The sequence below is a fragment of the Scyliorhinus torazame genome, chromosome 19 (assembly GCF_047496885.1).
Source record: "Scyliorhinus torazame isolate Kashiwa2021f chromosome 19, sScyTor2.1, whole genome shotgun sequence".
In the NCBI taxonomy this organism is placed as follows: Eukaryota; Metazoa; Chordata; class Chondrichthyes; order Carcharhiniformes; family Scyliorhinidae; genus Scyliorhinus; species Scyliorhinus torazame.
Window position 1 is genome coordinate 106062587 of NC_092725.1, and position 24666 is coordinate 106087252.

The 24666-nt window shown below is 49.3% G+C and overlaps 1 protein-coding gene across 4 annotated transcripts in view; it reads left to right on the forward strand.

Moving 5' to 3' along the window:
• c19h12orf56 (chromosome 19 C12orf56 homolog) overlaps positions 1 to 24666 on the forward strand; it is a 102823-nt gene that overhangs the window by 24425 nt on the left and 53732 nt on the right. For 3 of the 4 annotated variants that reach the window (XM_072485004.1, XM_072485005.1, XM_072485006.1), the window contains exons 3-5: positions 12499 to 12589; positions 19954 to 20371; positions 20460 to 20539. In XM_072485004.1, coding sequence (XP_072341105.1) covers positions 12499 to 12589; positions 19954 to 20371; positions 20460 to 20539 — 589 coding nt within the window. The remainder of the gene's footprint in view (positions 1 to 12498; positions 12590 to 19953; positions 20372 to 20459; positions 20540 to 24666) is intronic. The other variant, XM_072485007.1, reaches the window with a different exon arrangement.

The window sequence follows — 24666 nt, forward strand, 5'->3', positions numbered from 1 at the left end:
GTGTGTGTGTGTGGGGGGGGGGGGAAATAGTATCCCAGGAGCCTATCCGCCTGTGACAATTTACTTCAATCCAGCTATTTGAAAGCAAGCACTGAAGCATGAATTTCCAACTAGAGTATTTGCCAACTTGCATGTAGTCTTGTTAAATTCCGTGATATATTCCTCCGTAGGTCTGACCAAGCCTCCATACGCATTTAATAAATAATCATTCTCTTCAAATTTTATCCATGAACAGAATATCCAAACTTTCCTCAGTGTCCAACTGACAAATCTCTCGCTCCAACAATACAATGCACCTAATTCTCCTTTTGATAGGACAAGACAGTGACAAAGCCATACCGTGCTTTTCCTTCAGTAAGACATAACCGGTGTCCACCTTTTGACTTTCTGTTTTTCCGTTGGTCATGACATCAGTGGGAAATCATACCCTGTCACGTTACAGTTAGTTTCAGCCATCGTCCTCAAAAAGTAACTCTGGGCGGCAAGTGACGCAGTGGATAGCACTGGGACTGCGGCGCTGAGGACCCGGGTGCGAACCCTGGCCCTGGGTCACTGTCCGTGTGGAGTTTGCTCATTCTCCCCATGTCTGCGTGGGTTTCGCCCCCCACAACACAATGATATGCAGGTTAGGTGGATTGGCCACACTAAATCTCCCTTTAGTTGGGAAAAAATATACAATTGGGTACTCGAAATTTATTTTTTAAAAAGTAACTCATCACAATCTTCTGGTGTGAGTATTTCTTTCAAGTTTCCAATTTTCACCTTGAGGCAACCATCTTCTGCTACCATGTGAAATGGATCCAAGCCAGGCGGTGAAGTGTGGAACAATTTGCAGACGTTTTCCTATTATAGTAGGTTTATTCACAGGATGCAGCATTAGAGATCTCTCGCCTACGAACTACTAATCCGAAGTCTCAGCTGACTCCTTGTGGTATTATAGGTATAGATCGTGCATCACTCCTCTTATATGCGCTCTCAGGCCTGAGTCAAACAATGCCCATCACCGTAGTAACATAATCTTTTTTTTTCAAATTTAGAGTATCCAATTCATTTTTTCCAATTAAGGGGCAATTTAGCGTGGCCAATCCACCTTGCTTGCACATTTTTGGGTTGTAGGGACGAAACCCACGCAAACACGGGGAGAATGTGCAAACTCCACAAGGACAGTGACCCAGAGCCGGGATCGAATCTGGGACCTCGGCGCCGTGAGGCCGCAGTGCTGACCCACTGTGCCACCGTGCTGCCCTACCGTAGCAACATAATCAACCGCTATCACTTTGCCCGAACACAACCCCATCCATTTTTGGGGGGGGCTTAAAATGGTCCCCATTGTGTCCATGCTTCATCTTTGAAAAAGCAATCCCGTTAGTCTCACTCCCCTGCTCTTTACCCCGAGGTCTAGCAGAAAACTGAATGCCAGGATTTGATCAATTTTACCTTGGTGTACGGGCGGCATGAGACGCAGTGAATAGCACTGGGACTGTGGCGCTGAGGACCTGGGTTCGAATCCCGGCCCTGGGTCACTGTCCGTGTGGAGTTTGCAGATTCTCCCCATGTCTGCGTGGGTTTCACCCCCACAACCCAAAGATGTGCAGGTTAGGTAGATTGGCCACGCTAAATTGCCCCTTAATTGGGAAAAAAGAAATAATTGGGTACAATAACATTTTTTAAAAAACATTTTTTTTTCCTCTGTGTAAAATAAAACACAGTTTTACACAATTTAAAGCTTTGCACTGTACTTAGAATAAATAAATACCGGCTTTGTATATTTGGTCATAACAACATAGTGAAATGTGCGGGCATAAAAACACAAGTGTGTTGATCTTTAATAATCTCTTGCCACCATTAAACCAATAAAACACTGCACTTTATTGCCTACTTTCTCCTTGTCAGTGGTTTTACTTTGAAAGAAGATGGATTATTAGAGGGGATTTTCAAGAGCCTTGTGCCGGAATTGATAGTAAAGCAAGAATACTTAAAAAATACTCCACCGTTCCGATGTAAAATGGAAGGCACGTTTCCACATTCTCTCTTCACTGATTCCTTCTGATAAAAATGCCGAGTATGTCAAGAGCGCCCACAGTGGGAATTTGATTCACTACTGTCCAAGTGCATTTATCCATGGTCGATTATGATGCTTGAAGAGTGGATAGATCAGGTTTGCTGGAATGAAGGGCAACACGGTGGCACAGTGGTTAGCACTACTGCCTCACGCCGCCAAGGTCCCAGGTTCAATCCCGGCTCTGGGTCACTGTCCGTGTTGAGTTTGCACATTCTCCCCGTGTTAGCGTGTGTTTCACCCCACATTCCAAAGATGTGCAGGGTAGATGGATTGGCCGCGCTAAATTGCCCCTTAATTGGAAAAATGAATTGGGTACTCAAAATTTAAAAAAAAAAAAGGTTTGCTGGAATGTGCACTGACTGAAGGGTGTGTTTGTATGGGGGATATTGGAATCAGATGCTGTCGTGTAGGGTGCTCTGCTACACAGACGAACCAACACGGTTGCAGATGGTACAACTCCGTTTTATTACTGTCAATAACAATATCTGTAAACTTGTTACTGTGGTTCGTTCATTACCCTTTAACCTGTGGACCCAGCCCTAACACTATCTTAGAGAGGCACTCAGCACATGGTGAATGTCTGAGTGGCTTGCTGTGAACTCTGTGCCCTGAGCTGTCTCCTACTGGAATGAGCGGGAACTGTGGTGTTCCCCGTTTTATAGTGCGTGTGCCCTTGCTTGTGAGTGGCTGTGATGTTGCGTGTGATTGGTCCGTTGATCTGTCCATCAGTGTGTATGTGTGTTTGCACCATGATGTTTATCTGAATATCATGACATCCCCCCTTTTTTTACAAAAATATGTGCCTATGTGTTAATAAATATAGATGTGTACTGAGTGCAGCTGAATGTGTGTGTTCAGTATCTACAACATGTACATGAGGCTAAAATATATACATAGGAAGGTTTCAGGTGCAACATAGCAACAAGGTTGTACCATAAACAAAACAAGTGTAAACATCAAGCATCAAAACAAACTCCTGTAACGACAAAACGAGAAACCTATTAACATTGTGGCATAAAACTTTAGTGAGTCCAATGTTCAAACAGGCTCATAAGTCCAGCCTAGTAGGTGGGCGACGAATTATGGTTGACTGCCTCAAGGGTGGGTCAGGATCCACCGGCTGAGGAATGGGCCTGGCCACAGAGGAATGGGCAGAGTGGCAGGAAGCTCCACGAAGCCGACCTCAGGAACAACAGGAGGGCGTGGCACCGGTGTATGATCACGTAGCGAGCGCGGAAGCAGGCGAAGAGCCCGGCGATTGCGCCGGCGAATGGAGCCATCAGGCATGCGAACCAGGAACGAGCGGGGAGCCACGCGTCGGAGAACTTCGGCAGTTGCCGACCAGCCACCCTCTGGTAGGTGGATGCGGAAGTTATCTCCAGGCACCAAGGCAGGAAGATCTGTTGCCCAAGTGTCATGTGCCACCTTCTGCTGAGCACGCTGCTGTTGCATCCTTTGCAGTACTGGAGCATAGTCGGGTGTAGGAACAAGAATGGATAGGACAGTGGTCCTGAGGGCGCGACCCATCAACAGCTGGGCTGGTGAGAGGCCAGTGGCTAGTGGGGCCAAGTGATACGCCAGCAGGGCTAAACAGAAGTCAGATCTGGCATCAGCAGCCTTGCAGAGGAGCCGCTTGATGATATGAACGCCCTTTTCCGCCTTGCCATTGGACTGGGGATGCAGAGGGCTGGACGTCACGTGTGTGAAGCCATACGAAGCAGCAAAAGAAGACCATTCTTGGCTTGCAAAACAGGGCCCACTATCCGACATGACAGTAAGCGGAATGCCGTGGCGAGCGAAGGTCTCGTTGCATGCCCTGATGACAGCGGACAATGTCAAATCGTGCAGGCGTATGACCTCTTAATTTGAAAAGTAATCTATAATGATGACGTAGTCCCTGCCGAGCACATGAAAGAGGTCCACACCCACCTTCGCCCAGGGAGACGTTACCAACTCATGGGGCTGAAGCGTCGCAGGGGGTTGCGCCGGCTGAAACCTTTGGCAGGTGGGGCAGTTGAGCACCATGTTGGCAATGTCGTCGTTGATGCCCGGCCAGTATACAGCTTCTCGGGCCCTCCGCCTGCACTTCTCAACCCCGAGATGGCCTTCGTGTAGTTGTTCGAGGACCAGCTTGTGCATGCTGTGTGGAATCACAATCCGGTCCAACTTTAGGAGGACACCGTCAATGACGGCCAAGTCGTCCCGGACATTGTAGAATTGTGGGCACTGTCCTTTGAGCCACCCTCCCTTCATGTGGCACATCACACGTTGTAGGAGGGGATCAGCCGCAGTCTCCCGGCGAATACGGGCCAGACTTGAATCATCAGCTGGCAGATTGGCCGATGTGAAGGCCACATGCGCTTCGACCTGACAGACGAACCCCTCCGAATCGGGCGGTGTGCTCACTGCTCTGGATAGGGCATCCGCAATGATGAGGTCCTTTCCCGGGGTGTAGACCAGTTGGAAGTCGTACCTCCGGAGCTTGAGCAGAATGCGCTGGAGGCGAGGGGTCATCGCATTCAGGTCCTTTTGTATGATGCAGACCAGGTTTCCACGGTGAACTGAGGGAGACCATACACGTAGTCGTGGAACTTACCTGTGCTGGTTAACAAACTCAGGCACTCCTTCTCGATCTGCGCGTAGCGCTTTTCTGTGGGGGTCATGGCCCACGAGGCATAGGCGACCGGGGCCCATGATGAGGTGTCATCACGTTGCAGGAGTACCGCCCCAATGCAGGACTGGCTGGCATCAGTCGAGATCTTCGTATCCCGAGAGGTGCCGAAGAACGCCAATACCGGGGCTGTGGTGAGATTAATTTTGAGCTCCTCCCATTCCTTCTGATGTGTGGGCAGCCACTGGAACTCCGTGGTCTTCTTCACTAGGTGGCGAAGAGCCGTTGTGTGGGAGGCAAGGTTGGGAATGAACTTCCCCAGGAAGCTGACCATCCCGAGAAAGCGTAGCACTGCTTTCTTGTCTGCCGGCTGCGGCATGGCTGTAATGGTGCTCACCTTGTCTGCATCCGGATGCACTCCTGACCGGGATATGTGGTCCCCCAGAAACTTTAGCTCAGTTTGGCCAAAAGAACACTTGGCTCGGTTGAGGCGCAGGCCGTGTTCTTGTATCCGAGCAAAGACGCGCTGGAGACGACTGATGTGCTCCTGTGGCGTGGTGGACCAGATGATGACGTCGTCCACATAGACGCGCACCCCTTCGATGCCCTCCATCATCTGTTTCATGATTCTGTGAAATAACTCGGATGCCGAGATGATGCCAAACGGCATTCTGTTATAGCAGAACCTGCCGAAAGGAGTGTTGAAGGTGCACAGCTTCCTGCTGGACTGATCCAGTTGAATCTGCCAAAAACCCTTCGAGGCATCAACCTTTGTAAAAATTTTAGCCCGGGCCATTTAGCTCGTGATCTCTTCCCGTTTGGGTATGGGGTAGTGTTCCCTCATGATGTTGTTGTTCAGGTCTTTCGGGTCGATGCAGATCCGGAGTTCGCCAGAGGGTTTTTTAGCGCACACCATGGAGCTGACCCATGGCGTGGGCTCCTTGACCCGGGAAAGCACTCCTTGGTCCTGGAGATCCTGCAGCAGCTGCTTGAGGCGGTCTTTGAGTGGTGCTGGGACTCTACGAGGTGCGTGAATGACCGGGGTGGCGTCCGGTTTGAGCCATATTCTTTAAGTGTAGGGCAGTGTGCCCATGTCCTCGAATGCCTCCTGGTTGTGGGCTAGGAGCGAGTGGAGCTGTGCCCTAAATTCTGCATCCGGGAAGTCTGACGTGCCTTCTGGAGACAGACCGTGTACCCCCTGAATGAGGTGGAGAACCTTGCATGCCTGTGCGCCTAGCAGGGAGTCCTTTGATGATCCAATTATCTCAAAGGACAGTGTGGCCGTGTATGTGTTGTGTGTCACCTGGAGCTGGCAGGATCCCATGGCCGGGATAACGTTTCCGTTGTAGTCGACCATCTTACAACGGGATGGCCGAATCGGTGGTCTGACCTTCAAGGCGTAGAAGGCTGACCATGCAATGAGATTGGCGGAGGCACCAGTGTCCAAACGGAATGTGATTGGTGATCGGTTGACCGTTAGGGTGGCACACCATTCATCACCCGGATTGACACTGTTCACTGGCATCGGCTGGTGGGTCCTGCTTGGGCACATCCGGTTCCTGTCAATGACCGCAATGCGGAAGGCTTCCCGTTCGTCTGTATCACCGGTCTGTATATCGTCAGGGTATGACTCGGTGTATGGAGGCTGAATAGTCTGCACGTCCCGCGAGGCAGGCGGAATTGGGAAGCGTTGGCAGGTTGAGCTGCTCGACAGCAGGCAGCGTAGTGGCCCATCTTACCACAGCAGAGGCATTGTCGGTTCTTTGCTGGACATTGCCGCTTTAAATGTGCAGATCCACAGTTGCCGCACGTCGTGACGCCATGGCGTTCGTTGCGCCATCGCGCAGGCGCAGTTCGGTCCTACGTAGAGCGCGCCTGCGCATCACGTCCCTCTGCGTCGACGTCTCTTTTGGCGCGTACAAGTGCGGGAGGCCGCGGAAAGCGCGCAAAATGGCCGCCCTCGTCCGGGCCGCGGGCCGGGAGGAATTCGATCGCCTGAACCCGCACGGCCTCGTAGGACTCCTGCCTTGCCGATTCGGCCGCGTAGGACCCCTGCCGTGCCGATTCGGCCGCCTGGAATTGGGAGTAGCGGCGGGTCGCGTTTTCATGGAGGACGCAGGCTTCGATGGCGGTGGCTAGGGTGAGGCTTTTAATTTTGAGGAGCTGTTGGCGTAGGGTGCCCGAGGTGACCCCAAAAATTATCTGGTCCCGAATCATGGAATCGGAGGTGGCCTCGTAACCGCAGGACTGCGCGAGGATACGGAGGTGTGTTAGGAAAGATTGAAAAGGCTCATCCTTACCCTGCAGGCGCTGCTGGAAGAGGTACCTCTCGAAACTCTCATTTACCTTGATGCTGAAGTGTTGCTCGAGTTTAAAGAGGACCGTCTTGTACTTCGTCTTGTCCTCACCTTCTGAGAACACCAGGGAGTTGTAGATGTGGATGGCGTGTTGCCCTGCCGTGGAGAGGAGGAGGGCGATTTTCCTGGTGTCCGAAGCATTCTCCCTTTCTGTGGCTTCTAGGAAAAACTGGAGGCGCTGTTTAAACAGCTTCCAATTGACGCCGAGGTTTCCAGCGATTTGGAGCGGCTGCGGCGGGCTGATTGATGGTGTCCATGGCGCAGGATGGCGGATTCCTGAAGATGTGTAGGTAGGTCTCACAGTTGCTGGGTTCCAATCCTGGTACTGTGTCGTGTTGGGTGCTCTGCTACACAGACGAACCAACACGGTTGCAGATGGTACAACTCTGTTTTATTACTATCAATAACAACACCTGTAAACTTGTTACTGTGGTTCGTTCATTACCCTTTAACCTGTGGACCCAGCCCTAACACTATCTTGGAGAGGCACTCAGCACATGGTGAATGTCTGAGTGGCTTGCTGTAAGCTCTGTGCCCTGAGCTGTCTCCTGCTGGAATGAGCGGGAACTGTGGTGTTCCCCGTTTTATAGTGCGTGTGCCCTTGCTTGTGATTGGCTGTGATGTTGCGTATGTGTTGATTGGTCCGTTGATCTGTCCATCAGTGTGTATGTGTGTTTGCACCATGATGTTTATCTGAATATCATGACAGATACTACTGGGGGCCCATTTGAATTTTCACACAAGGAACATCCTCCAGCATTGCAACACCCAACGATTTCCACGCTCCTTCAATTCTGGCCTCGTGAATGTCCCCAATCTTTCATCACTCCACCATGCGTTCTGCTGTCTAGGCCCCAAGCTCTGGCATTCCCTCCCTAAAACTCTCCTCCTTTTAAGGTGTGTTATAATTCATTGAATAAAGGAAGAATCTGGAGCCAGTGTTTCCTTAACATGGGTTTACTCACAAAATCCAGAGAGCGCACATTAATTTTTTTCTTTCCCACCACAAAGGTGGAAACTGGTTCCTGAATATACTTAAGAATAATGCCCTGGCGTTCCTCCAGTTAGTAACAGTTGTTCTCCCTTACAGCTAGAGCATGCACCTCATTACAAATTAACATGGTAGTCCCCAAAAACCTCACCCAATCTAATATTTCTTTGTCTCAGTCAGTGCCAAATTTTAACCACATGAAAGGCACTTTATAAGTGCAAGTTGACGTTGAGGGTACTCTGGGCGACACCCAATTGATGAAAGACCCATAGCAAACAGTAAGTTCAGATTTATTGCACAGTTTTATTCCGTTTATTTTGATTTCATTATGAAACAATAATTGGGTTCAAGGCATACAGCTTTGCAATTTTTGGCTGTCTCTTGCATTTTTATCCAGATCTCATAGTGCCCTTATGTGGGTTAATCCAACAACCCAAACCTTCTGTAAGAATACCACATTTCTAATCATTTCTAACAGATGGGAATTTAGACTGAATTGGTTTCAATCGTGTTCTTGAAAAGCCCATCTTATCCCCTAAGGCGAGCCAATCACAATTTCTGCAGTTTTGAAATTGTTCTAGTTTGTGTCTCGAGCTATTGGCTAGCGAGGCTATAAGAAGCTATGTAGCATCATATTATAGCTATGAGTGAGAGTTAATTGTGAAAATCAAGAACTTGCTGTTTGGCCTGATCCACCATGTACTTTGCCCTGACAGTGTGTCACTGACAGACTCAGCGTGGCTTACATGCAATGCTGTGAAGTTGATGTACTTACCCAATAGAAAACTATTAAAACATGCCAGAAAATGTTGGGGCTTGGCCATTCAAATGTGAATGAATTTTTAATGGTGTAATAAGTCTTTCTTACTACGGAACAACATTTTTAGTACTGAACATTTTATAATTGTGGAGTCTCATTCCTACAGATTTTTGTTTTTGTTGGCGATTTCACAGTTTAAAAAAACCTTTTCCTTTCACCTCTTTCTCTCCTTGTCTTTATTGCTTTCTTTATACGATTTGCACTGAATTCAATATTTCAGTTGGCACTCCCTGGTTTAGACTCTGCATACATTAGTAAAGATTCTTCAGTTCCATTGGTTAATGGGAGACACCATTATTTGCTGTGTCCCAGGTCCCCTGCAGCGAGTGGTGGGCTGTTTTGTATTCCTCATCAATAGAAGCTGGCCTAGAATTTATACTCAGAGCTCTGGCATATCAGTGTTCTTAATTTTACAAGTGAACCATTAGTGACTATACAACATAGAACAGTACAGCACAGTACAGGCCCTTTGGTCCACGATGTTGTGCCGACCATTTATCCTAATCTAAGATCAATCTAACCTAAACCCCTTCAATTTACTACTGTCCATGTGCCTGTCCAAGAGTCACTTAGATGTCCCTAATGACTCTGACTCCACCACCTCAGCTGGCAATGCATTCCACGCACGCACCACTCTTGTAATGAACCTACCCATGACATCTCCCCTATACCTTCCTCCAATCACCTTAAAATTATGTCTCCTCGTGACAGCCATTTCTGCCCTGTGGAAAAGTCTCTGGCTATCCACTCTATCCATGCCTCTCATCACCTTGTACACCTCTATCAAGTCACCTCTCTTCCTTCGCTCCAGTGAGAAAAGCCCTAGCTCCCTCAACCTTTCTTCATAAGACATGCCCTCCAGTCCAGGCAGCATCCTGGTAAATCTCCTCTGCACCCTCTCCAAAGCATTCACAAAGTTCCTATAATGAGGCGACCAGAACTGGACACACTATTCCAAGTGTGGTCTAACCAGGGTTTTATAAAGCTGCAGCAAAACCTCGCGGCTCTTAAACTCAATCTCCCTGTTAATGAAAGCCAACACACCATACACCTTCTTAACAACCCTATCAACCTGGGAGGCAACTTTGAGGGATCTATGTACATGAACCCCAAGATACCTCTGTTCCTCCACACTTCCAAGAATCCTGCCTTTAAACCTGTATTTAGCATTCAAATTCAACCTTCCAAATGAATCACTTCACATTTATCTAGGTTGAACTCCATCTGCCACTTCTCAGCACAGCTCTGCATCCTGTCAATGTCCTGTTGTAACCTGCAATAGCCGTCAACACTATCTACAACTCCACCAACCTTCGTGTCATCGGCAAACTTACTAACCCACCCTTCCACTTCCTCATCCAAGTCATTTGTAAAAAAACACAAAGAGTAGAGGTCCCAGAACAGATCCCTGCGGGACACCACTGGTCACCGACCTCCAGGCAGAATACTTTCCATCCACTACCATTTGCTGTCTTCTTTCGGCCAGCCAATTCTGTATCCAGACAGCAAATTTCCCTGAATCTCATGCCCCCTAACTTTCTGAATGAGCCTACCATGGGGAACCTTATCAAATGCCTTACTGAAATCCATATACACCACATCTACTGCCCGACTTTCATCAATGTGTCTCGTCACATCTTCAAAGAATTCAATGAGGCTTGTGTGGCATGACCTGCCCCTCACAAAGCCATGCTGACTATCTTTAATGAAACTAGAGGGCCGCACAATGGCGCAGTGGTTAGCACAACTGCCTCACGGCGCCGAGGTCCCAGGTACAATCCCGGCTCTGGGTCACTGTCCGTGTGGAATTTGCACATTCTCCCCATGTCTGCGTGGGTGTTCTCCGGGTGCTCCGGTTTCCTCCCACAGTCCAAAGACGTGCAGGTTAGGTGGATTGGCCATGCTAAATTGCCCTTAGTGTCTAAAGGGGTTGGGTGGGGTTGCTGGGTTACGGGTATGGGGCGGAGTTCTGGGCTTAAAATGGGGGTGCTCTTTCCAAGGGCGGGTGCAGGCTCGATGGGCTGAATGGCCTCCTTCTGCACTGTAAATTCTATGTAATGTTTGTGTGGGTTTCGCCCCCACAACCCAAAGATGCGCAAGGTAGGTGAATTGGCCACGCTAAATTGGCCCTTAATTGGAAAAAATGAAATGGGTACTCTAAATTTCTTTTAAAACAAAAATATATATATTTATATGTTTTTCTAAATAATCATAAGTCCTATCTCACAGACTTTTGCTCACCAGACTCAAGACTGACTGGCCTGTAATTCCCAGGGATTTCCCTATTCCCTTTCTTGAACAGGGGAACAACATTCGCCTCCCTCCAATCATCCCTGGGGCTGTTTAGCACAGGGCTAAATCGGTGGCTTTGAAAGCAGACCAAGGCAGGTCAGCAGCACGGTTCAATTCCCGTAACAGCCTCCCCGAACAGGCGCCAGAATGTGGCGACTAGGGGCTTTTCACAGTAATTTGAAGCCTACTTGTGACAATAAGCTCATTTCATTTCATCAGGTACTACTCCATGGTGAATGGATACCATTCAATCTTAAGAGCACCCTTAAGTTTCTTAGCTTGCCTTTGATTTGAATTGGTTACTTGATAAATGTTTATGCAACGCTGATGAAACATTATAATTTCTTTTTAAAAAAACATGGATTATCATAGAATTTACAGTGCAGAAGGAGGCCATTCGGCCCATCGAGTCTGCACCAGCTCTTGGAAAGAGCACCCTACCAAGGTCAGCACCTCCACCCTATCCCCACAACCCAGTAACCCCGCCCAACACCAAGGGCAATTTTGGACACTAAGGGCAATTTATCATGGCCAATCCACCTAACCTGCACATCTTTGGACTGTGGGAGGAAACCGGAGCACCCGGAGGAAACCCACGCACACACGGGGAGGATGTGCAGACTCCGCACAGGCGGTGACCCAAGCCGGAATCGAACCTGGGACCCTGGAGCTGTGAAGCAATTGTGCTATCCACAATGCTACCGTGCTGCCCATGAAATTGAGATGGTTTGGATTTATGTCTTGTTAGGATGTGTTTCCTTTCTAGCTGTGGACCTCCATCCATTCTTGAGAGGATGGTTCGTTCCAGTCAGATTGAGAAGGACCTTTGTCCCAGAGAGGAAATAAGACAAAGAAAAGGTCTTCTCTGGGATCCGATGACAACTCGCGATGTGGCCTTGCTGCACTCACAGTTGCCCTACAGATGCTGGATGTGGGTTCTCGGCCTAGGAGGGCATGGCCTCCATTGGCTTCTGGGTTGCAGGTTTCCAGTCTAGGGTGGGTCTAAAGGAGGTGAATTGGGGGACAGAAATCCACCCACCCACCCAACCAACCAACATATGAAATTGTATCTGAACCTGCTTCCACAGGATGGGAGATGAGAAACATATGTAGGGTTGGAGTCGCCAGTTTCTAAGCCCCGTGTTTCTCGGCAACGCGCCACTTGCTGCCGTTGGAATTCTCTATCCCCGCCACTTGTCAATGGGATTTCCCATTGAAGCCACCACAAGTCATTGCGAAATCCATTGGGGGGGAGGGGGGATGCTGCTACCGGAAGGACCAGGTACTGTTTTATTCGAGTATTAAAATTAATTTTGCAAATGCTTCTTTCTCTAAGAATCAAAGATTTTTTTTTTTGATCTTTAGTTGTGGTTAGCAGCAACATTCAAGAGGGGATTAGAACATCAGATATACCGAACACAAAGCAATACAGAGCACTAAATGAATTCTCTCTCAGGTAGGAATTATTGCAATACCAAATCCTTTATAATGTGGATTAAGGAACTAATTACAGAATTAAAGATGTAGATTGTTTGAATAATATACCCTGCGGATGCCTTTACATTCAGTACATTATTCGGATCTGGAGTGGCTTTGGAATAGCCAGGCTGCCCTTAAGAATAAATAACAGAAATCGGAGCAGATGGTCCTTTGCATCTCCTCTGCTATCCAATAGAGTCCTGACTAATTTTCAGCCTCAACCTCCGTCTTCCTGCACGAACACTATATCCTTTAATTCCTTTAGTTTCCAAAAATCTTTCGACATCTGTCTGAGCATTCCCATCTCTCGGAACAGAGAATTGCAAACATTCACAACCGCCTCTTAAGAAATTTCTCCTGATCTCAGGCCGCTTACCCTGAGACCATGACAACTCTGACAGCATGACCATTCTGAGACCTTGACCACTCTGACACCGTGACCACCCTGAGACCATGACCACTCTGACACCGTGACCACTCTGACACCGTGACCACTCTGACACCGTGACCACTCTGACACCGTGACCACTCTGACACCGTGACCACTCTGACACCGTGACCACTCTGACACCGTGACCACTCTGACACCGTGACCACTCTGACACCGTGACCACCCTGAGACCGTGACCACCCCTGAGACCGTGACCACCCCTGAGACCGTGACCACCCCTGAGACCGTGACCACCCTTGAGACCGTGACCACCCCTGAGACCGTGACCACCCCTGAGACCGTGACCACCCCTGAGACCGTGACCACCCCTGAGACCGTGACCACCCCTGAGACCGTGACCACCCCTGAGACCGTGACCACCCCTGAGACCGTGACCACCCCTGAGACCGTGACCACCCCTGAGACCGTGACCACCCCTGAGACCGTGACCACCCCTGAGACCGTGACCACCCCTGAGACCGTGACCACCCCTGAGACCGTGACCACCCCTGAGACCGTGACCACCCCTGAGACCGTGACCACCCCTGAGACCGTGACCACCCCTGAGACCGTGACCACCCCTGAGACCGTGACCACCCCTGAGACCGTGACCACCCCTGAGACCGTGACCACCCCTGAGACCGTGACCACCCCTGAGACCGTGACCACCCCTGAGACCGTGTCCACCCCTGAGACCGTGTCCACCCCTGAGACCGTGTCCACCCCTGAGACCGTGTCCACCCCTGAGACCGTGTCCACCCCTGAGACCGTGTCCACCCCAGAGACCGTGTCCACCCCAGAGACCGTGTCCACCCCAGAGACCGTGTCCACCCCAGAGACCGTGTCCACCCCAGAGACCGTGTCCACCCCAGAGACCGTGTCCACCCCAGAGACCGTGTCCACCCCAGAGACCGTGTCCACCCCAGAGACCGTGTCCACCCCAGAGACCGTGTCCACCCCAGAGACCGTGTCCACCCCAGAGACCGTGTCCACCCCAGAGACCGTGTCCACCCCAGAGACCGTGTCCACCCCAGAGACCGTGTCCACCCCAGAGACCGTGTCCACCCCAGAGACCGTGTCCACCCCAGAGACCGTGTCCACCCCAGAGACCGTGTCCACCCCAGAGACCGTGTCCACCCCAGAGACCGTGTCCACCCCAGAGACCGTGTCCACCCCAGAGACCGTGTCCACCCCTGAGACCGTGTCCACCCCTGAGACCGTGTCCACCCCTGAGACCGTGTCCACCCCTGAGACCGTGTCCACCCCTGAGACCGTGACCACCCCTGAGACCGTGTCCACCCCTGAGACCGTGTCCACCCCTGAGACCGTGTCCACCCCTGAGACCGTGTCCACCCCTGAGACCGTGTCCACCCCTGAGACCGTGTCCACCCCTGAGACCGTGTCCACCCCTGAGACCGTGTCCACCCCTGAGACCGTGTCCACCCCTGAGACCGTGTCCACCCCTGAGACCGTGTCCACCCCTGAGACCGTGTCCACCCCTGAGACCGTGTCCACCCCTGAGACCGTGTCCACCCCTGAGACCGTGTCCACCCCTGAGACCGTGACCACCCCTGAGACCGTGACCACCCCTGAGACCGTGACCACGCCTGAGACCGTGACCACGCCTGAGACCGTGACCACGCCTGAGACCGTGACCACCCCTGAGACCGTGACCACCCCTGAGACCGTGACCACCCCTGAGACCGTGACCACCCCTGAGACCGTGACCACCCCTGAGACCGTGACCACCCCTGAGACCGTGACCACCCCTGAGACCGTCACCACCCCTGAGACCGTGTCCACCCCTGAGACCGTGTCCACCCCTGAGACCGTGTCCACCCCTGAGACCGTGTCCACCCCTGAGACCGTGTCCACCCCTGAGACCGTGTCCACCCCTGAGACCGTGTCCACCCCTGAGACCGTGTCCACCCCTGAGACCGTGACCACCCCTGAGACCGTGACCACCCCTGAGACCGTGACCACCCCTGAGACCGTGACCACCCCTGAGACCGTGACCACCCCTGAGACCGTGACCACCCCTGAGACCGTGACCACCCCTGAGACCGTCACCACCCCTGAGACCGTCACCACCCTGACACCGTCACCACTCTGACACCATGACCGTTCTTGCCATGCTGCTTTCTAGATATCAGTCAGCATCTTACATTTGATTTTCTGCAGGTCAGCTCTTTAACGTTTCCTGTAGTAACAAGGGGCATTCTTTTAAAAAAAAATTAAATGCCCAATTCTTTTTTTCTTCCAATTAAGGAGCAATTTAGCGTGGCCTGTTCACCTATCCTGCACATCTTTGGGTTATTTGGGGGGGTGGGGGTGTAAGACACATGCAGACGCAGGGAGAATGTGCAAACCCCACACGGGCAATGACCCTGGGCCGGGATTGAACCCGGGTCCTTGGCACCATGAGGCAGCAGGGCTAACCACTGCGCCACCGTGCTGCCCGATAAGTTGCATTCATGAATGGGAGTTTGTCTATTTATTTGAGTGTCAGTAGATTGCAGGATCACCCATTACAGTCTAGGTTAAGCTCGGACGTTCCTCTTCCTACCCTAGGAAGGTGGGGAATGGGGGATTTCTGTAACTCTAAGCTGAATTCTGAGAATATGTTTTACAATGTGATTGACAGTCTGGGGCCATGGGTTACAGCTCAATTTATTTACTACTTCATCAACTCTTTTAAAAAAAAAAAAAAAATTTAGAGTACCCTATTTTTTTTTTCCAATTAAGGGGCAATTTAGCGTGGACAATTCACCTAACCTGCGCATCTTTGGGTTGTGGGGGGTGAAATCCACGCAGACACAGGGAGAATGTGCAAACTCCACATGGATAGTGACCCAGGGCCAGGATTTGAACCCGGGTCCTCAGCGCCGCAGTCCCAGTGCTAACCACTGCGCCATATGCCACCCCTCATCAACTCTTCTTTAAATAAAACTAAAACGAGATAGCCAGGTAGAAGTAGCTGTTTTCTTTGCACAACATGATCCTGGGCTCATTGGGGGGAATCTCCTGCACATTATAGTGTCTGCAACATGGAAACAGCCCATTCACTCTAACCAGTGTTTATTCCCCACGCGAGCCTTCTCCCACCAGTTTTCATTTTGCCCTGTTGATCCATCCTTCCTCTGTTCCTCTCTCCCTCATGCACGTGTATAGTTGCTCCTCAAATGCATCTATGCCATTCCCGTCAGCTGCTCCTTGTGGTAGTGAGGTCCCACATTATAAACAAGTTCTGGGTAAAGCACTTACCCCTGAATTCCCTGTTGGATGTATTAGTGAGTATCTTGTATTTGTGGTCAGATGCTTTTCTACATCTAACCTATCAAACGTTTCCAGAATCTTAAAGATTATTATCAGGTCACCTCATCGCCTTCTCTTTTCAACCTTTCCCGATGAGTATAAACTCTTAGTTCTGGTTTGATCCTAGTAAATCTCATTTTGCACTGTCGCCAGCGCCTTTTTACAATTGAGTTTCTGCACACTTGTTTCGCAGAGCAGAGTGAAAGACACATGAGGTGAGATTTTCCGCAGTTCACTCCTGCGGGACCTTCCGATCCTTCCAACGACAGGTTTCCCGGCAGCGTGGGGTGGATCCATTGTGAAATCCCATTGACAGGGGCGGGACCAGAAGACCCCGCCCCCGACCAACAACGGGCCACTTCCTGCCACTGAGAAACACACCGCGGGGAGGCCAGAGAATCTTGTCCATAGATTTAGAGGGAGCCGCCTGCCTTATGTAGAGTCACAGGCCCATACTCCCCACCCAAACCTGACCTGATTACACTTTAATCTGAAGAACATATTGAAATATCTTGATGCGGCAAACCCTAGTTGAAACCTGAAGTACCTAATGTGCTAATCTGAAACATAAATGCTGTTATTTCTGGGAATAATAAGGCTACTAAAACATGTTGGAATTAAAGTAGAAGCTCTCTCTCTCTCTCTCTCTGGCTCTCTCTCTCTATTTCTCTCTCTCCAATTCTTTTCAAGCCAGAACATTTGTACATTTCAAAGGAAGTGAGTTCAACATTGTCACAATATATTTGATCAAAGCATCTTTGGTTTTGCCTTTTAAACCCGTTTTAAATAAATGCAAATTACTATTGTTGCAAGTTCACGTTTCAGTTCAAAATGAGATTTGTCAATGAATAAGTTTGCACACCTATTGCTGATGATCCTCTGAAGATGTTGTGATGGAAACTCTTATCTCTAACAGGCAGCACTGTCAGATGGCGACTGTTACTATAGCAGGGATATCATGGCTCTTACCCTTTGGCACCTTCTACCCTGAGACGCATGAATTATATCTCAACCCGTAATGTCAAGCTCTACATGCTGAGGCGATGTTATTCTTTCTCCTTGTCACTATGGAAACCAGGCTTAGTCTCTCTGGAAGCCCCATTGATCCTGAAAGAAAGAAAGAATCCTTAATGTGATAACGCACACATAAGCACAAATCACTGCGATTCCTAAATATCTGTAGTTGATGAAGCTTCTGGTTGCTATGCAGCGCACAGTTTAAAATGCAGAATCCTCGGGAGGTCTTTTATTTTATTAATTTTACAAAAAACTGGATAGATGGTGCTTCAAATTTTTGTCATTTAATATTTACAATATGTGCAGAACCACGAGCAATGCCGTAGTTTTTTTTTACAAAATGCTGAATGTTCAAGTAAGTAATGGTGCAGATATTTTCATGCTGGATGGTTTGCTTGGCAGTTTTTCGATAAGCATGATGTACCTACCATTGAAAGGACAAGGCTGGATCAGTGTTTCTGAGAGCTGTAACTTTCTTCTGTAGCTTCACTCTGAATACTGATTGCTCTTTTATGTTCACATTTGTTGAGGCAGAGGAGGGGCCTACATGGTGGAACAAGACAGGAAACGGGTGCAGGAGCTTAGTTTAGCACTTTGTGCATATCCCGGCCCTGGCTCACTGTCCGTGTGGAGTTTACACATTCTCCTTGTGTATGCGTGGATGTCACCCCCACAACCCAAAGATGTGCAGGTTAGGTGGATTGGCCACGCTAAATTGGCCCTTAATTGGAAAACTGGGTTATGGGAACGGGATGGGGGCGTGGACCTGGATGGCTCTTTCGGAGGGTCGGTGCAGACTCGGAATGCCGAACGGCATCCTTCTGCACTGTAGGGATTCTATGATTAAAAGATGACCTCAGCAGCAGCCCAGGTCCACCAGGTGGAGGGAATCCTCTCTACAGGGCAGCCTGTGTATGCAGCTGAGACCGCAAAGTGGGCCTGGAATGCTGGACCCCACAATCTGCGGCCTAGAACCCAACACCCTGGGGGAGACCATTGTGCCCAATGGAAAATTCCAGTATCCTCAATTGACTACCTTGGTGCTTCTGGGCAGGCACATACTGTGGCTGCCAATCTTACCTCCGGCAAATTTATCCAGATACAGTAAATTGGCACGCCAGCAGTGTGAATTTTCACGTAAACCCGCCTCTGGACTCACTCCCTATGGGGGTGCAGAACCTTCCCTGTAATGGGGAAAAAAAGATTTTCTCTTCGCAATAGTGAGAAACCATTAGTAGGATACAAATACAATACAAAAGCTCAAGTTTACAAGGTTATCAAAAAAAAAAATAATCCTGTCAGTCTCACCACCCAAAGACGATTTAACTCTGGTACAGCATCAAACTCAGAGTAACAAGAGAAAGAAAGTGTGCAGTGAATATTACAATTGTTGTGACCAATAATCAAGTTTCAATTACTCTTCCTCGACCAGTTCACAGTCGCTTCCATGTTGTATGCAATGGATAACAAGCTTGCATTTAATGCCTCTGACCTTTTTGTAGAATTAGCTTCTGTGCTCAGTAGCTTGGCTGGTTTCACATGACTTTATATCGCTGTTAGAAGAGCCAATTTAATCTGAAAAGTGGCCATGTGCCTGTATAGTAATCCAGAATGAGAGTACTTGGGTTTCTTTGGATGCCGTAATACCAATCATTGACTTACCTTTCAGATACTGAGGGGAGGAAAGTATTTGTCAGCTTAATTTGGATTCGGGTTACTGGCTACTATGATCTCTGTTTCCCTAATTTAAAAAGGTCTTTCTAAAACTAATTAGCGAAAACCTTACCTTGCTTCTTTGCTGTTTTACACGTAAATTCCTTTTTGAATGGGGCGGCATGGTGGCACAGTGGTTAGCACTGCTGCCTCACGGCTCTGCGTACCCGGGTTTGATCCTGACCTTTGGCCATTGTCCGTGTGGAGTTTGCACATTCTCCCCTGTTTGTATGGGTTTCACCCCCACAACCCAAAGATGTACAGAGTAGGTGGATTGGCCACACTAAATTGCCCTTAGTTTGAAAAAAATAATTGGGTACTCAAAATTTTTTTTAAAAATCGGGCAACACGGTGGCGTAGTGGCTAGCACTGCTGCCTCACAGCGCTGGGGACCTGGTTTCGATCCTGGCTCCGGGTCACTGTCCATGTGGAGTTTGCACATTCTCCCATGTTTGCCTGGGTCTCATCCCCACAACCCAAAGATGTGTAGCGTAGGTGGATTGGCCACGCTAAATTGCCCCTCAATTGGAAAAGAAAAGAATTGGGTACTCTAAATTTTAAAAATAATAGATCAAGGTGGAATATCCTTAAGTTTCGAGATAGGCCATCCAGAAAGCACTGCTTCGCTTGCTCAATAATTAAAATCCTTTCCCAAAAAGTTGTTGGGCTCAATCGAAAATGTCAAAATTGAGAATGTTAGATTTCTGTTAGCTGAAGGTATTAATGGACATGGAACAAAAGCAAATAAAGGGAGTTAAGGTACAGATCAGCCATGAGTGACATATAGGCTCAAGAGGCTGAATGGCCTTCTCCTGTTTCCTGTGCTTCTTCCTGTTCAAATTCATCTTTGTGTTTTCTCCATTCAGGGAACTTGCAGCAGAGTCGGGGGAGCCACATTCCACACTGGAGCAATCCGCTACCATCCCTACCTCCGCCTTGAAGAATTTGAAACTGTCTGATCAGCTTAATGCGGAGTGTTCTCTATCTACACCTCCAAACGCCCGACCACTGCCAGTCCCTCCGAAAGAAACTACAACAACTATACCTGCACTGAGAACATCCTCTTATAGCTCAGTATCAATGGAACAATTGGCACCCAGTCCTTACATCTGGCACAGAAACAGTAAGGAACACCGATCTGATTCAAGCAATGCCGCCCCAGAATCAGACAAGAGGATAACAGGACAATTCAAGCAACAAGAGTCTGAACTTCACCTCTACATTATTTCTATGTCCTCTCTAATATTTCTCCATTTAAAAAGTGCGTGGAACAATTATATGATTGTAAGTACAAGCGGGGGTCCAGTGTTTGATGCCTGTGCTTCACGTTCAGCTTTGTTAATGTTTGGTTTTCCTTTAACATTCTTTGCAGCAGTCGACACTAATGCAGGACCCAGCGTATGCGAGAGTAAGTGCACCTCTATCTCCTGCTCGAGGTCCAAAGTCACACAGGTAACTTCTGTCCCACGCCTCCTCTCTGATTTCTGGAGTTTGGAAAAGACAAAATAATAAAACCTGAATTGATCTGAAATAAATGCCCAAAGGTGCTTGCAATGTGCGGCCATGTTGGTCAGATTCTGAAAGGCTGGGATCTTTTGGCTGGGATATTTCATCAACACTTTTTGTTTTTGTCTGGTCTTGCGACGGGGGCATCGCTGGCTAGGCCAGCATTTATTGCCCCTCCCTAATTACCCCCGAGGTGCCGGTGGTGCGCTGCCTTTGCGAGTCACTGCAGTCCATGTGGGTACAGCAGTTTGATGCAACTAAGTGATTTGTGAGGCCATTTGAGAGGGGTGAATAAGAGTCAACCACTTTGCTGTGGGTCTGAAATCACAAACCGGATTTTCTCCCCTGAAGGACATTCGTGAACTAGAAGCGTTTTTGCAACAATCTGGTAGTTCATGATCATTATTAATGAGACAACCATTTTATTTGAGATTTATTGAGTTTACATTGCCCCAGCTGTCATGGTGGAATTTGAACTTGTATTTGTGGAGCATTAGTCGAAGACTCTTGGTTACTAGTCCAGTAACATGATGCTGCCCTCCATTCCTGTATTGTGGAAGCATGGAAGAACTCATTATCAAATTAACTGTTGTGCATTAAAGACCTGGAATAGTGTGAAAAGTTTTGGTCCCCTTATCTAAGGAAGGATATGCTGGCATTGGAGGCAGTCTAGAGAAGGTTCACGAACTTGATCCTAGGCATGGAGGGACTTGTTCCTGAGGAGAGAGAAGTTCAGTCGGCTGGGCCTGTACTCATTGGGTTTAGAAGAATGAGAAGCGACCTTATTGATCCATATAGGATTCTCAGGGGATTTGACTGGGTTGAGAGGTTGTTTCCCCTTGAGAGGTTGGAGAGTCTAGGACCAGAGGGCATGACCTTAGAGTAAAGGGTCGCCCATTTAAGACCAAGATGATGAGGTATTTCTTTTCTGAGGGTAAGTGTATTTGTGGAATTCTTTACCGCAGAGGGTTGTGGAGACTGGGCCGTCAAGTATGTTCAAAGCTGAGATACATAGATTTTTAATCAGTAAGGGTAGCAGGGATTATGGGGATAAGGCAGGAAAGTGGAGTTGAGGATTATTATATCAAAAATGGCGGAGCAGACACGATGGGCTGAATGGCCTGTTTCTCCTGGGGCTTATGGTCTAACACCGGCGTGGTTGTGAAAAACACATCCATCTGATGTAATATGATATAGTGGCATTGACTTTGTGGTATTCCCTAATCATTTCTGTCACCATAACTTAAAATACAAATTAAGGTTTGAAATTTGAATTTAAAATTGTGTACTAAAATGGACTGCTGTTGGCACGACACCACCTACAGAAACATACACATATCACACCATTGGGTTTATCAAGACAGATGTTTGAAGAGTGGAAAGCCTTAGGAGGTGGTGGTGGTGGTGAGGAGTTGAACACAGCCATTAGATCACAAATCACATTGGGGAGAGATCGAGCTAAATGGTTTATTTATAGGTTTTTAGATTCCAACACTCCAGGGATTCGCAAGGGATCTTTAGCCTTCAATTATTCGTCTAACCAGAACTGTGTATTTTTGGAGAAACAGGAACATTCAGACATATAAATTAGGAGCAGGAGTAGGCCACTTGGCCCCTCGAGCCCGCCCTTCCATTCAATAAGATCATGGCTGATCTGACTGTGGCCTCAACTTCACATTCCTGCCTGACCCCGATAATCTTTGACTCCCTTGTTCGTCGAGAACGCAGTGGTTAGCACTTTTCCCTCACGGCACTGAGGACCCAGGTTCGATCCCGGCCCCGGGTCACTGTCCGTGTGGAGTTTGCACATCACCCCCACAACCCAATAAGATGTGCAGGGTAGGTGAATTGGCCCTGTTAAATTTCCCCTTAATTGGAAAAAATTGAATTGGGTACTCTAAATTTAAAAAAAAAGAAAATTCATCTGCCGCTGCCTTAAAAATACTCAATATCCTTGCCTCCGCCACCCTCCGGGAAGAGAGTTCCATAGATTCACAATCCTCTGAGAGAACTGTAATTCTCCTCCGAATCTCCATCTGAAATGGGAAACCTCTTTTCTTTTTTAAAAATATATTTATTAAAGTTTTTTAACACAATTTCTCACCCTTACAAACAATAACCCCCCCCCCCCCCCGGTAACAAAATAACACGAAATCGCACAGAGCAAGATATATACATGGTAAAATGATATGTTTACAGAGTTTTGTACACTGGCTCTCTCCCGCACGTGCCAGTTTCCCCAATCCTTCATGTTACCTCTTGCTCATCCACCCTCCCAGGCAAGCCCCCCCCCCCCCCCCCCCCCCCCTCCCTCAGGTTGCTGCTGCTGCTGACCGGCCTTCCTCTAACGCTCCGCAAGATAGTCTAGGAACGGCTGCCACCGCCTGTAGAACCCCTGCACAGACCCTCTCAAGGCAAACTTAATCCTCTCCAGCTTTATGAACCCAGCCATGTCGTTTATCCAGGCCTCCAGGCTGGGGGGCTTCACCTCCTTCCACATTAGCAAGATCCTTCGCCGGGCTACTAGGGACGCAAAGGCCAGAATGCCGGCCTCTTTCGCCTCCTGCACTCCCGGCTCGTCCACTACTCCAAGTATTGCTAGCCCCCAGCTTGGCTTGACCCGGACTTTCACCACCTGAGATATTGTTCTCGCCACTCCTCTCCAGAACCCCTCCAGTGCCGGGTATGACCAAGACATATGAAGATGGTTCGCCGGGCTCCATGAGCACCTTCCACATCTGTCCTCTACCCCAAAGAACCTACTCAACCTCTCCCCTGTCAAGTGCGCTCTGTGAACCACCTTAAATTGTATCAGGCTGAGCCTGGCACACGAGGAGGAGGAATTAACCCTACCTAGGGCATCAGCCCACAGACCTTCCTCAATCTCCTCCCCCAGCTCCTCCTCCCATTTAAACTTCAGCTCCTCTACCAGCGCTTCCCCCTCTTCTTTCATCTCCTGGCATATTGCCAACACCTTGCCCTCCCCGACCCATACACCCGAGATCACCCTGTCTTGAATTTCTTGTGCCGGGAGCAACGGGAATTCCTTCACCTGTCGCCTCACAAACGCCCTCACCTGCATATATCTAAAAGCATTTCCCGGGGGTATCTCAAACTTCTCCTCCAGTGCCCCTAGGCTCGCAAACGTCCCGTCAATGAACAGGTCCCCCATTCTTCTAATCCCCGCCCGATGCCAACTCTGAAACCTCCCGTCCATCCTCCCCGGGACAAACCGGTGGTGACCCCTGATCGGGGACCACACCGAGGCTCCCATTGCACCCCTGTGCCGTTTCCACTGGCCCCAGATCCTTAGCGTTGCCACCACCACCAGGCTCGTGGTGTACCTTGTCGGCGAAAGCGGCAGCGGTGCCGTCACCAACGCCCCCAGGCTCGTTCCTTTACAGGACGCCATCTCCATCCTCTTCCATGCCGCCCCCTCTCCCTCCATCGCCCACTTGCGGATCATCGCCACATTTGCTGCCCAGTAGTAGCTCCCTAGGTTTGGCAGCGCCAACCCTCCTCGGTCCCTACTGCGTTCCAGGAACCCTCTCCTTACCCTCGGGGTCCTATTCGCCCACACAAACCCCATAATACTCCTACCTACTCTCTTAAAAAAGGCCTTGGTGATCACGATGGGAAGGCACTGAAACACAAACAGAAACCTCGGAAGGACCACCATTTTGACCGACTGCACTCTACCCGCTAGCGAGAGCGGTAACATGTCCCATCTTTTGAAGTCCTCCTCCATTTGCTCCACCAACCTCGTCAGATTCAGTTTATGTAGGGCCCCCCAACTCCTGACTATCTGGATCCCCAGGTACCGAAAGCTCCCCTCCGCCCTCCTCAGCGATAGATCCCCTATCCCTCTTTCTTGGTCCCCTGCCTGTAGTACAAAGAGCTCACTCTTCCCTACATTGAGCTTATAGCCTGAAAACTCCCCAAACTCCCTTAGAGTCTGCATGACCTCCACCATCCCCTCCATTGGATCCGCCACATACAGCAACAGGTCATCCGCATAAAGTGACACCCGATGCTCTTCTCCCCCTCGGACCACCCCCCTCCATTTCCTAGAC